General features: G+C 45.9%; 1 protein-coding gene across 2 annotated transcripts in view; it reads left to right on the top strand.

The window, feature by feature from the left end:
* LOC129340213 (integrin alpha-X-like) overlaps positions 1–12,856 on the top strand; it is a 37,577-nt gene extending 24,721 nt beyond the window's left edge. Inside the window, exons 14-30 of one of the 2 annotated variants that reach the window (XM_054994854.1) lie at positions 348–551; positions 2,013–2,143; positions 2,863–3,026; positions 4,305–4,456; positions 4,806–4,937; positions 5,821–5,894; positions 6,394–6,535; positions 7,387–7,497; positions 9,351–9,433; positions 9,517–9,600; positions 10,181–10,253; positions 10,542–10,649; positions 10,862–10,936; positions 11,081–11,200; positions 11,776–11,874; positions 12,340–12,450; positions 12,542–12,856. In XM_054994854.1, coding sequence (XP_054850829.1) covers positions 348–551; positions 2,013–2,143; positions 2,863–3,026; positions 4,305–4,456; positions 4,806–4,937; positions 5,821–5,894; positions 6,394–6,535; positions 7,387–7,497; positions 9,351–9,433; positions 9,517–9,600; positions 10,181–10,253; positions 10,542–10,649; positions 10,862–10,936; positions 11,081–11,200; positions 11,776–11,874; positions 12,340–12,450; positions 12,542–12,655 — 1,977 coding nt within the window. In that variant the 3' untranslated portion in view covers positions 12,656–12,856. The remainder of the gene's footprint in view (positions 1–347; positions 552–2,012; positions 2,144–2,862; positions 3,027–4,304; positions 4,457–4,805; positions 4,938–5,820; positions 5,895–6,393; positions 6,536–7,386; positions 7,498–9,350; positions 9,434–9,516; positions 9,601–10,180; positions 10,254–10,541; positions 10,650–10,861; positions 10,937–11,080; positions 11,201–11,775; positions 11,875–12,339; positions 12,451–12,541) is intronic. The other variant, XM_054994855.1, reaches the window with a different exon arrangement.
* The last annotated feature ends 245 nt before the right edge of the window (positions 12,857–13,101 follow it).

Below are 13,101 nucleotides of genomic sequence, written 5' to 3'. Positions count from 1 at the left end.
TCAGGCCTTTCCTACTTGAGTATCCTTTCCCCTTACTGTTTTTTTCCTCCTTGGTTGAGTGTTGTTTCTCTTCTTAGCCTGCAGGCAGGGAACATCCTGTGGTCAGATTAGAACAAGGCAGGATTTTGTTTCTGGGAAAAGAGGTGGCGGAACTCTCAAGAGGGAAATGAGGGAGAAACACACACGATTCTTTGAAATAATATTATTTTCATGTGCTGTTGAAAAGTGTTTTCAAGAGGTGCTGGAACTCCGTTCCACCGCGTTCCCTGGAACAAGGAGGGACCCTCAGTTAGGTGGATGCTACACCAGCTCCCAAAGCGGTGACTCTTCCTGTTCCTCATTTCCAGGGTCGCCTCAAACACCTTCAGACACTCCATGGAATCTCCGGCAACAGGCTGGGCCGTTTCGGGTCTGCCCTCTCCTCCTTGGGGGACGTGAGTGGTGATGGCCTCACTGATGTGGCTATTGGGGCCCCCATGGAAGATGAAGACCGAGGGGCTGTTTACATCTTCCTTGGAGAAAGAGACAAGCTGAGGGAAGAGTACAGTCAGGTGGGTCTGAGGGCCAAAGGAGTTTTAAGTTCAAGCGGCAAGTTGATTCACTTGTTTCATTCCTAAGTGAATTTGTTTCCTGTTTAAGTTAAGAGAGGCAGTGTGGTCCAGGTAGCCAAGTAGGCGTTAGGATAGGGGGGACTGAAGTATGAACTGCAACTGTGCAGAACTCTGCCTCAGCCAGTGTAGCTTCTCAGACTTGCAGAGTTACTCCTATGGATATAGATCAAGATGAGTAGCCATGTTGGTCTGTCTGTAGCAGTAGAAAAGAGCAACAGTAGCACCTATAAAGACCAACACAATTTGTGGTAGGGTATGAGCCCTCAATCTGAAGAAGTGATCTATGGCTCACAGAAGCTCATACCCTGCCACAAATTTTGTTAGTCTTATTGGTGTTACTGGACTCTTGCTCTTTTCTAGTGTTGCTCCCATATCACTGACAAGCAGTGCCACTGTTTTGTCAGTGAAATGAGAATTAACATAGAGCCAAGCTACAAGTGACGAATGACACTTGAACGACAAGTGAACAGACTCACGTGTATTCCTCCCTGTTCACTTGCACGTAGTGATCAAGTGGAGCGCAAGTGGAGTGCAAGTGAACAGGGAGGAATACACGTGAGTCTGTTCGCTTGCCATTCAAGTGTCATTCGTCACTTGTAGCTTGGCCCATAGCGAGTGACCTCGCCCACAAGGAGTTGTTTGGAAGGGAAATGCAATCTAGTCTGAATATAAAGCTGGAGGTTATAACATTTTCTCCCTGTTGTGGCTTCATCATTGGTTTGTTGGGTTCTCCATATCTTGTAGAGCCAAATACCAGCCAGAAAGCACTGTTTCTCTCCTCCCACACTTGATTGTGATGTGGGTTCTTCTAATCCAAATAGCAGTATTTTAAATAAGAGGGTCTGTGACTGAGTGGTAAAGCACAGTGCAGAAGGTCTCAGGTCAACTTCTGATCTAGATGAACCAGTGGTTTAAGGCACTTTTGTATGTCCTCTTTCCATTTTTAAAGGCTTGGGGGGGCGTGATTTGTTGGGACTATAGAAAACCAGTAGGTGAGTGTTTGTGGAGATTCTAGAGCCTATGCAACAAATGAGTGGTTTGGATATAACTCCAGGGAAGAGTAGGGGTGCGTGTTGATGAAATAGGGGCTGTTAATATCAGTGGGTCATGGAGGGGCAGCTTGGGGGGCACTTTACTTTCAGTCCACTTGGTGGGGAGGGAAGTTGCACTATCTTTCTCTTCCTATTTGGACTGGACCGCTTGGGACTTGCCAAGGAATGCCTTTCCTTCCTTGTGACATCTCAGCACAGGGCACTTTCCTTCTAGTCTTCAGGGGAACTGAGGCAGGCTAAACAAAGGCATTTTGACACAAAGGAAGAGTTCAGAATGCTACTACACTATTTGCTGAGGATCTCTAAGCCTCTGGGTCTTTCTCCTTCCCCCCCTTCTCAACCTGTACAGCGTATCACTGCCGCCTCTCTCTCCCCTGGGCTGAATTTTTTTGGCCAGTCAGTCCAGGGAAGGTTGGACTTGAGTGGGGATGGATTGACTGACTTGGCTGTTGGAGCTCTGGGAAATGCCGTGCTTCTTCGGTAAGAATTATTTTTAAAAATCTGTATTATCATTGTTTTATTTTCCCATTTTAGTTAGCTTCCTTGAGCAGATACTGGAGAGGTGGGGTAGAAGTCCTCTAAATAAATAAAAATGAGGTGGAGGCAGTAATGGTTGTGGATTGAGGGCAAGAAAGATTGGGTTAAGCATGTATCTCTCTCCCCCAAATCTGTACCAAGGTAATTCATAATCTGCAACTTGCATTAGAATAAATAAATCTACATAAGTGTGTTGCTTGCAAGCTAAGAAAACACCCAGGGCCCAGGATAGGGTTAGACTTGATATGACCCAGCAACTAAGCAGTGTTGGGAGAGATTCTCCCTCAAGAACCAGTGTGGTGTAATGGTAGAATGTCGGCCCAGGATCAGGGAGACTCAGCTTTGAATCCCCACTCTGCCATGGAAGCTGGTTGGCCGACCTTGTGCCAGTCACACACTCTCAGCCCATCCTGCCTCACAGGGTTGTTGCGAGGTTAAAATGGAGGAGAGGAAAATACTGTAAGCTGCTTTGGTTCTCCATTGGGGAGAAAGGCAGGGTATGAAATGAAGTAAGTAAATAAATAATGGCTCGTCCGTTTTAAGTTAATGTGGTTGCTTCAGTAGGGCTTGGGCAGCAAGGGGCTATGGCGGGTCCTGTTTGGAGCTATTGGCATTTCAGGAAGCTGCTAGTTTGGAACGATCTCCTCTTCTGTCCCTCTCAGATCTCGGCCCGTTTTCACTGTCATCTCTTCACTGAATTTCTCACCCCACTCGATCCCCCTGGATGATCCCAACTGCGCAAGTGGGAAAGTGTCCGGAGTTGGGCCACGTGGGAGCTTCAGTCTTTGTTTCAGTCTAAAACTCATCAGCACAAAATGGAGTTCTGGTAAAACTCAGCCCTTAGAGAAGGGGTTCCCACTGCCTTAAACTCTGAGGCCGCACACGATGCAGATCTGTGGTCTCCATTACATCCCGTTCAGCTCTCAATCACCACCCGCATCCAGTGTTTCTCTCTCGTTATTTTATTGGTACTGTCACTTCAGTTCTTTTCTAGTGTATTTTTTATTTATAATTTTTTCTTCTTACTCTCTTTCATGTTCTCATTTTTGGATCTTTCTTTTCTCTCCTCATTTTTTATTCCTTATTCTCCCGTTCACTTTTTTGCTTATTATTTTCACTACTTCCTTCATAATGCATGAAACATGAGTTTCGATTCCTCAGTCAGTTCTTTCAGTCATATTCATTTACTGGTTCATTTTTCATTCATTTTCTCAGTGATACTGGCTTGTTCATAGCCACTTGAGATACTAAAGGCCAGGGCTCATTTTGAGGGGGAACGTGCAGGAACGCAGTTCCGGCAGTTCCCCAAAGAGGTCACATGTCAGGTGGCCCCGCCCAACTGACCCTCAGCCATTTTGGGCCCGTTTCAGCCTGGATTGGGGCTGAAACGGCCCGGATCGGGCCTCTGACAGGTGGTGGATCACTCTCTCACTCAGCAGCGGCCCGATCCTGACCATTTTGGGGGCATTTTCACCCCCTTTTCCCCATTTTGGGCCCAATTTCGGCCCTGAATGGCCAGGATTGGGCACAAAACAGCCAGGATAGGTGATATCGGGGTGTGGCATATGCAAATCAGTTATGCTAACGACACACTTCCGGTGATGGCAAGGGGTGTGGCATATGCTAATGAGTTCCTCCATCTCTTTTTCTATGAAATGACCCCTGCTAAAGGCCAAACTAAATGGGACAGCATCCACAGGTCTGACTTGTGGACACTGTTTCCATTTTTAAGGGATGCAAATATGCCACAGGAGCTGATCCTGACTGAGCCTGCGGTGTGATGGGCTGAGATGATCTTGTTTCCCCACTGACGCCTTTTCAAGTGCCAAAATGGCTGCATCCCTCCCCCTTGAGAAGGTGCAGGGAGCGGGGAAACAAGAGTACCTCAGCCTGCTGCACTACAGGCCTGATTAGGGTCAGGCTCTTGCGGCATTTTTAAATCCCTTATAATGGTGTTGTTATCCATGGGTCAGACCCATGGACTCCATCATGTCTAGTTTGGCCTGTATTTGATCATTCATGTCTTCCTTTCCTCATCAGTTACATTCATTCAAATACACTCTGTTCCTTTAAGTCAGCTGTTTTTGTTTTTTTTTAAAACCAGGTGCTCTCCAAGCCACAATTTCCTTTGATCTCTTGGTTGACACTCTCCAGTCTATGCCACGCCTGACCCTAGAGAAAGAGGCACGCAACATCTCGGGAACTATCCATGTGGGAACTGTGCCGATCTGTCTTAACAAGACGCTTCAGTCTCAGGTAGTCAAGAATTCCTGCGTCCAAGGAATCCTGGGAACTGTACTTGTTCGTAAGGCTGTGTGCTGTGAGAAGAGTGTTTAGGAATCCATAACAGAGAATTCTCAACAACCTCAAATTTCTGCATTTCTTTGGGGAAAACTATGGTTAAAGTTAAAGTGATATAAAATTTGTGTAATTTTGTAATGAAGATAAAGCATGTATCTGTTAGGTAGGCCAGTGCTTTATTGGAGCTTATAATATTAGAAGCATTGCTAAACAGTAGCTCACAGCACCAGAGTACGCCCTTGGGAGAAAGTGTGTGACTGCGCAGAAACTTGTGCTGCATAAAATACTGCTTACTGTCTCCTAGCTCTGCTTGGATGATACCATCTCTCCACTCGTGCTGCAAGCAAACTTCCGGGTCACAGAAGAACCAGATACTTCTGCCAGGAACCTACGGCCTGTCCTTGAACCCAAGACCAATTTGTCCACCACCATTGAGGTATCTATCTAACATTTACTCTGCCCTTTCTCCAAGGAGGACTCAGGGCAGCATTCATGGTTCTCTCCTGCCTCGCTTTATCTTCACAGTGACTAGCCTGGAGTCATTCTGAGTGTCATGGCTAAATGGAGATTTAAACTGGGTTCTCCATAGTCTTAGAGCCAAGCTACAAGTGACGAATGACACTTGCCTGGCAAGTGAACAGACTCCCGTGTATTCCTCCCTGTTCGCTTGCCAGTCACTTGCTTTCCACTTGATCAAGTGGAGAGCAAGTGAATGGCAAGTGAACAGGGAGGAATACACGGGAGTCTGTTCACTTGCCAGGCAAGTGTAATTCGTCACTTGTAGCTTGGCTCTTAGCCCAGCACTCTAACCACAACACCAATTGGCACTTGGGGAAACTGCTTCCTGAGTGATTCCTGGGGCAAATAACAAGGTCCAGAGAGATCTTTTCCTGTGGATTTTGGAATCTCAGTGGCTTGTCACTTACATGGGGGATCTGGAGCCTAGGCGTTTTCTGAAGGCGTGTGACGCAGAAATTTCTATGAAGGTAAATGGGTGTGGCTACAGTTCATATCTGGATGGGAGACTGGGAGCTTCTGACTTCCACCAGTCTCCCCACTCCTGCCCATCCTAGAGTGGGATAGAGGTGTAAATAAAAGCACAAGGGCAGAGAAGTAATAGAATTTAGTGGCCCCCTTCTACTGAACAATGTCAAAAAAGGAAAGCCATCCTTGGAGTGGACTGCAGGACTGCAATGCACATCTATGCCTGCCCATTGCCCCTCCCACTCTTGTCTCCCTGCATGCATTCCTAAGATGTGCTTTTTCTAGTTCTCGGGCCAGTCTGTTCACCTGCTATCCTGTCTCTTCCCTGCTGTCAGGTCCCCTTCCAGCAGAACTGTGGCTCGGATGACATTTGTACGTCTGATCTTCGAATCTCTTTCAACTTTTCTGGGTAATCATAATCTTCTGTTCATCCTATCCCTTTGAAAGAGGTTTAATGTGTGCAAATAGACAGCTGATAAATAATATCCCATCAGTGGCATAAAGTATCCTCAAGGCATAGCTGACATGGAAATCTGCTTGGATTTTCAAGGTAAGAGACAGAAATTGTTTGCCATTGCTGGCCTCTGCATAGCAACCCTGGTCTTCTTTGGAGGTCTCCCATCCAATTACTAACCAAGGCCAACTCTGCTTAGCTTCCAAGATATGATGAGGTCAGGCTTGCCTCCTTAGTTCATACGAAGCACTGTGTGAGCCATGAAGCATGCAAAGTCATCAAAGATGTCGGGGGCAATCCTCTTGCGTTGTGCATTCAGTACCACCTCTAGTGTGCAACCTAAGAGCTGTGCTCCAGGATCCACTGTGTAAGGGATGCTCCCTTTGGGCCACATGTTGAGTCCACTTCCTTCAACCCGTGGATCTGAGCGGATATTTCTGTCATTGAATTTTAGGGCAAATGGTCTTAAATTGACTCCAAGTTTCATACTGAACTTAACCGTGAAACTAGAAAACGCGGGTGAGACGGCTTATAAGGCAGGCCTTTCCTTCTACTATCCTCCTATTTTGTCTTTCCAGGGAGCTTCAGTTCTTAAGGTAAGTTGGCAGGACACTTTGGGGACCTGGGAGTGGGGTGAGGAGAGGAGGAGGACTGGGAGAGATCGGAGATGTGGGGATACCACTAAGACAATAGAGGACTTGTGGGTTTGGTGTTGGTGCGTCACTGTGATGCCCAAACTATGGTAGGTACAGTCCCTGTGGGGTTTTTTTTTTTTACATAAAAAGTTGCCATAAAAAGTTGGGGTGTTTTTCTGTTCATAATTGCCTCCTCCCCCAGCCGCCTGGAGATTCTGTAGGATAAAAAATACAAGTTCCTGTCTCTTTTTTTCATGGAGGAATAGGGAAGCGGCCAAATGTGTTTGCGTTTTTGAGAAGCCAGCTGCTCCAGCTCCACTATTAGCATTTTAAAGTGGAAAAGAAAAGTCATTTAGAAATGCAGATTTTCTCCCTTACAAAATAGTATTCGTAAAGCAGGGACTTTGGTTTTGAAGAACAAAACCAAGAGAAATGGAAGAGTTAAAGCCCTTCTCTCTTCCCTGCATGGCCCCAGGCAAACTGAAGCTGCACAAACTTGGAATGTGTGTTTTATAGATAGACCAAGATGTGATCTCAGGTTCATCTGTGTTTGAGCCAGAGGTCTCAACATGTCCTAGCAGCACTTGCCATATAGGAACGACTCTACGGGGCAGTCGTTTTCCTTGTTGTAGAGTTTTACCAGCCAGTGGTGGTGGTGGTGTAGGAATGACCTGTTTTAAGACTCCAGCTTGCTAATTTTATCGTGTACTTTCTGCTTCTTCAGGGTAAACAAACAGTTCCCTTCATTCTCTGCAATCCACTTGTCGTTTGATCCATTTCAATTGCTCCATATCCCCTTCTCCCCCTTCCAGTCTAACTGGCGGCTTTCCCCTGTTTGTGAAATGCATGGATCCGAAAGAAACACATCTGTCCGTCACAGCTCCTGCCGTTTCAGCCCAAGGGATCTCAAGGAAGGCACACAGGTAATACGTGGGAGAAAGGGGATGGGAAAATGAGTGTGAGTGAAATGAAAAAGCTTGCTCGTCGTGAGTGACAGAATGAAAGCAATTCTGGGGCCCCGGGCAAAGGCCTAGGATGGGTCCCCAGATTCACCACCACCACCACCACAACTGCTAGGGTCCACCACTCCTGTCTCAAGCAAGGGGCAGCCCTCAAGGTGGGCAAGATGGCCACTGCCAAGCCAGCCCAAGCCCCAGAGGAACAGCCACAAGCAGCCACCATGGACTCGTCCTCTGCTTTTCCTTTTCATCGGAGGGGGAGAGGGCACACAGAGCCATAGGCAGTTGGGTCCCCCAGCCTAGGGACTGAGGCAGCCGCCCTTGATGCCCTGTGGCAAAGACTTCCCCTGAATGAAAGTGTGACTGAAAGAGAAGCATAATAGCCAGGGCTGTTTGTGTGTCCCAGTTGTAGGCAAGGCAAAATTGAGTGTGATGAGACACTGTTGACTTTCTTCTAGTCCTCATGATAAACTTGCAAATCTGTTGGGTATTGTCAGATGACGTAGACGTGCGCCTTCCAGGGAGTTTCCACGCTGCTAAACATGCCATGTAAATTAGTTAATGGCTGTTTCCACACTACTCACCTTCTTCCGGAACGGGGCGCAACGTCACGAAAAAACCGCAGAAGATAGCGTCTTCTCGCTCGAGTTTTGTGCGACGTCGCACAAAACTCATGCGAGAAGACGCTCTCTTCCGCAGTTTTTTCGTGACGTTGCGCCCCGTTCCAGAAGAAGGTGAGTCGTGTGGAAACGGCTAATGTTTTATTTCAAAAAGATTTCATCTCTGTGCTTGGCTTTATACTTGTTTTTCAAATTTCTACCACCATACCCTATTGTATCTCTTTCACTGAATGTCCTAACAGTTGTTCATTATTGTACTTTGCTCAGTCAATGTCCTTGCTGTTGATTATATTGTATTTTCACATGCTCTGTGTAATGTGCCTCGGATCTCAGTGAGAAAGGCGGACTGTAAATAAATAAATAAAATAAAATGCAAATATACTGAAATTGCAGAAATTGGATTAGTAGAATTTCTAGGGGTAAGGATGAAGGGGCTGGTGAAGAAAGACCAGATTTTAGCATGAGAGTGTGGATGTTCTGTGCATTCTACATATTATTGATTGATTAATTTTACAATACTTTTCTGGGGATTTCCCTTCATGTTCTCGCACTGGTGTAAAACTAAAAGTGCAATCACATACCAATCAATACGAACAAGACAAAACATAAGCAATTCCTCTAAAGTGAAATTCCAAAGGCAGGAAAAGGAAATTTTATGGCCCTTTAGAAATTCGAGGAAAAAAGAATTCCTTGGGCCCAAAGGCAGTTGGCACGCATGGGGGGTCATTTATTAATTGGTTACACTGCGGGCATTGGCCCCTGAAGTTACAGCTGAAAGCACAAACCTGCTTTTTTGTTTTGAAAAGAGAGGTGAGGGAGGAGCAAACTGACTGTGAACAGGAAAAGATACAAAATCCATGTGATACTTTTTACTGTGGTTAACCAAAATTGTGCAAGATTGTGTATCTTGTTCTGAAGTTTGCATGGGCCAATATGGCTGTTTACAACTCTTTTTGTAAACGGAATAGTCTACGGGCCAAGCTAGAAGTGATGAATTGCACTTGAATGGCAAGTGAACAGACTCACATGTATTCCTCCCTGTTCACTTGCGCTCCACTCGATCACTGTGATCAAGTGGAGTGCAAGTGAACAGGGAGGAATACATGTGAGTCTGTTCACTTGCCATTCAAGTGCAATTCGCCACTTCTAGCTTGGCCCTATGTGTTCTGCCTCAACCAATGTCCATGTTCCCTCCAGGCCTTCCTCTGGCTTTCCTTTCGCTTCTCCAGAAATGACTCCTGGAATGAAAAGTTTGTTTCCTTCACCCTCCGAGCCCTGAGGTATGAGAGGTCTCCCACTTTTCCATCTATTCCCTGACTTCCGATTCCACAGCCCTAATTCTAGTTAACTTTCTGCCTTCCAGTCAGAACGAGAACAACACTCTGGATGACAATGAGGCCACTGAATGGCTGCCTGTACTGCACCCTGTCAACGTCATCGTGAAGGGGTATATTTTTTTTCTTTTTTGCCATCTTTCCTTTCCTCTCTCTAAGAGCTTGTTTCCACTTGACAATCATGAGGGAATTCAGAGAGGCGACTGCCTTTTTAGGAGAGGCGGCATAGCTCAGGATCTATCTATACACATTACAAAGTCCTCGTGTTAATTGGGGAACTGCATAAGGTCTTCGCGTGAGATGTGCAATGAGAGTTTTCTCCCTCTCTCTCTTACACACACTGTCTCTTTTCTGTTTATGACCAAAGCAGGCAGGGAGAAGGAGCTTCAGCCTCTCTTACAGTGTTCTTGGCATTTGCAAACTGCTTCCATGGTAAAAATTGTGTTACTTATGTGGAGCCAATAGCAACTCCACCTTGACTACGATCTTTCCCGAAAGGATTGTACCAATGCATGTCTAGGGAAGTGCTCTGTGAGGCAGAGGGAAACCTGGAAGGAAGATGATTGTACAACATAGTCATGTGCAAGCTAAAATTTTTAAAAAGCTTAATTTGTGATGCATGAAAGCAACTTGGGTGTGTAGTACAGTGGGACTTGAACTGCATGAATTCCTCTCTTATCCCTTCTCCTCCAGGCTTGAGTCCACAACATACCTCAATTTCTCTACTGAGCGGCCAGAGACAAAGATTCTCACACATGTGTATGAGGTAATGTATTTTTTCCTTTTACCCATCTCCACTTAGACACATATGTGTGCGCGCACACACACACACACAGATGCCGTTTCCACACGGCTTACCTTCTTCCAGAAAACAGCATCTTCACGCATGAAATTGCACGAGAAGATGCTGTTATCGCGGAAGACAGCCTCTTCTCATGCAATTTCGCGTGATAACAGCGTCTTCCTAGCATCTTCCTAGCGATAACAGCGTCTTCCTACTGCTCACTTTTCCCCTTTCATGCCTCGGTCCATCTGTCCATTTCTGTTCCGATAGGTCAGGAATTTAGATGTACGCTCCACCCCGGTCAATGTGACTTTTGATTTTCCCATACGGACTACAGTGGGATTTTTCTGGAATGTAACCCTAAGCCAAAGTAAAATGGTGAGTAAAAGAGGGGGACAGGAGGAAGGCTGTAACTGGAAAGTCCCATGAGTCACAGCATCTGGACACTGCGGTATTTGAGAGACGGGATAACTTCATTTGATGTGTGTGTGAATACAAAGTTAAGGATTGTTGTGGGGGGGGGGTGAGGGGAGGACCAAATTCCTGTGCTCTGCAGGCAGGCAGAATGATAATCTCATATTGTCTTCTAGAGGAACCAGTTTGTATGCACACATCCAGCCATCCTCCATATGGCAAACATTGAGGACTCCAAAGAACCACCCATGGTAAGACAAAGTAGCCACCTTTGTGGCAGGTGGGAGAGGTGGTGGTACAAGATTCTTTCATGCCTGGGACTGCCATACAGCTGCTTCACTGGGGCAACAAGGGTGACTGTCTGCAGATCCCATTGTACTGTTGCCTTCCGACAGAGCCGGTGCCTGGGGGCCTCTGTCTGCACCAGGGTTCGGTGCTTGATTGCAAATCTATCCCGAGAGTCCATCAAGTTCAATTTTTCTGGGGAATTTTACAGACCTCAAAGTGATTCCAAGGTAAGTGGCACCCTCTTCAGGAGATACAGAATAGTGCAAAAATACTAGTTGTAGGTGAAGGTTTCTGAGGAATCTTTGACAGAAAAAGTGTCGTGTAATACCTTTTAACAAGTAAAGGTATAGTCCCCTGTGCAAGCACCGAGTCATTACTGACCTAGAGGGGGACGTCATTGTTTTCTTGGCAGACTTTTTGTTACGGGGTGGTTTGCCATTGCCTTCAAAATACCACAAAATAGCGGTATTTCACTATTCATATTCAGGGTTCATGTTCAGTAACAACATAACACAAACCAAAAAACTCCACTCCTCTCTAGAAGTCTTTTTCTGTTTCCATGCCACTCTTTGTAGCTCTCAGCTTCAGTTTTCTCCATCCCTTTCCTCCTTACTATATCGCTTTTCTTTTCCATCAATATCTTGAAAATATGGGATATCTGTGTATTGCAGAAGGAAAGGTTCTAGCTTCAGGAATTTGAATTGTCCTGAAGACCCACTGGAGACATTTGAATAGCAGATATCCCTTTTGTAGCCTAAGGACTATGGTATTGATCCATTTAATTTTCCTGTCAATCCAACAGCTGCAGTCGCAGAATCTCCATCTTCGCAGTGAGGCATCTGTGGTGATAGATGAGTCTAGATTTTTCCAGAATCAGCCCGAGGAATTTCATTATAGCCAGGTAACTTGGAGGACAGAACTCCTCTGGTGCAAATATCATCAGGCAAATACTAAATTTGCAGTCTCGCGCATAATTGGATCTTTCTGTCACCCTCCCAAGTTTATTTACAATTATTTACAAAATTTATATCTCATGTTTTTGCCCTTGTCAGAGCCACCAAGGCAACAGCATTTCTTTAGTGTCCTGGAATATCTGGAATAGTACCTCTGAGAATATGGTATTCTTTACCATTATCAGCTTCCCCAAATCTGGGATTAGGGAAAAGAGTTTTTGGGTCACTGAGGGTACAAAATCCAGTCAGGCTTCTGGCCCAACATCACCATTCTTAGAAATGGAATCCCATGGTGTAAGATGCTGCTACTTCTCGCATACTGGACAACCTAATGCGCTGGTTATCCCAAGGGCTGGAAAGGGTGGCAGCTGAGAAGCAAAGATGATTCCTAAGTCCCATTTCCCTTCTTACAGATCAACACAGAAGTTGAGATAATTTCGCCATTCAACCCTGTTCCTGTGATCGTCGGCAGCACCATTGGGGGCCTGGTACTCTTAGCCATTCTAGTGGTCGTCTTGTATAAGGTACAGGTCTCTTGTTTTTGCCACCAGGCAGACACCCACGGATTCCATTCTTTGCCGTAACCTGCCTTTCCTTCCTCTTTCCTCTTCCCAGTTTGGATTCTTTAAGCGCAACCGTGTGTCCGAAATGGATGAAGCTGCAGCAGGGCAAGCTGACCCTGTGGAACCAACAGATCCATCACCTCCCCAGACAGCGACTGACTCCTGAGCGGGGAAGGGGCTGATGGGATTGGGAATGGCCAGAGAGCCAAAGATGGCCAGAGAGCCATTGTCTTGGGACAATGACGGGACAAGTGGATAAGAGCACGGCACACTGGGAGGAAGAACTTGTGAAAGAGAACCAGGATGGGGAGGGATTGTTAGAAGAGGGGAGGGGGTTAGGAGCCAACAGAATAATTTAATAAAGAGATTCTTGGGTTAAAACTCAGACGGCTGTCTCCTGCTTTACTAGTGTTTTCTAAAACAGGTCAGTGAGATACCAGCCTTTTCTCCCTGAGTTAGAGCTACATCACTAGGGGGGGAAAAGGCATGTGGTTTAGTCAGTCTATACTGCTTTCAAAGAGATGTGAGATTTAATATTTGTTTTGAAAAGACACGAAGGAGAAGCAGACTAGCTCAGCTTACTAAACTTCCCCCCTCTCTTTTTATTACTAG

Source organism: Eublepharis macularius, chromosome 12 (genome assembly GCF_028583425.1).
Source record: "Eublepharis macularius isolate TG4126 chromosome 12, MPM_Emac_v1.0, whole genome shotgun sequence".
NCBI lineage: Eukaryota > Metazoa > Chordata > Lepidosauria > Squamata > Eublepharidae > Eublepharis > Eublepharis macularius.
Note: the sequence above shows the minus strand (reverse complement) of the source record. Positions and strands in the feature narration are given on the sequence as shown.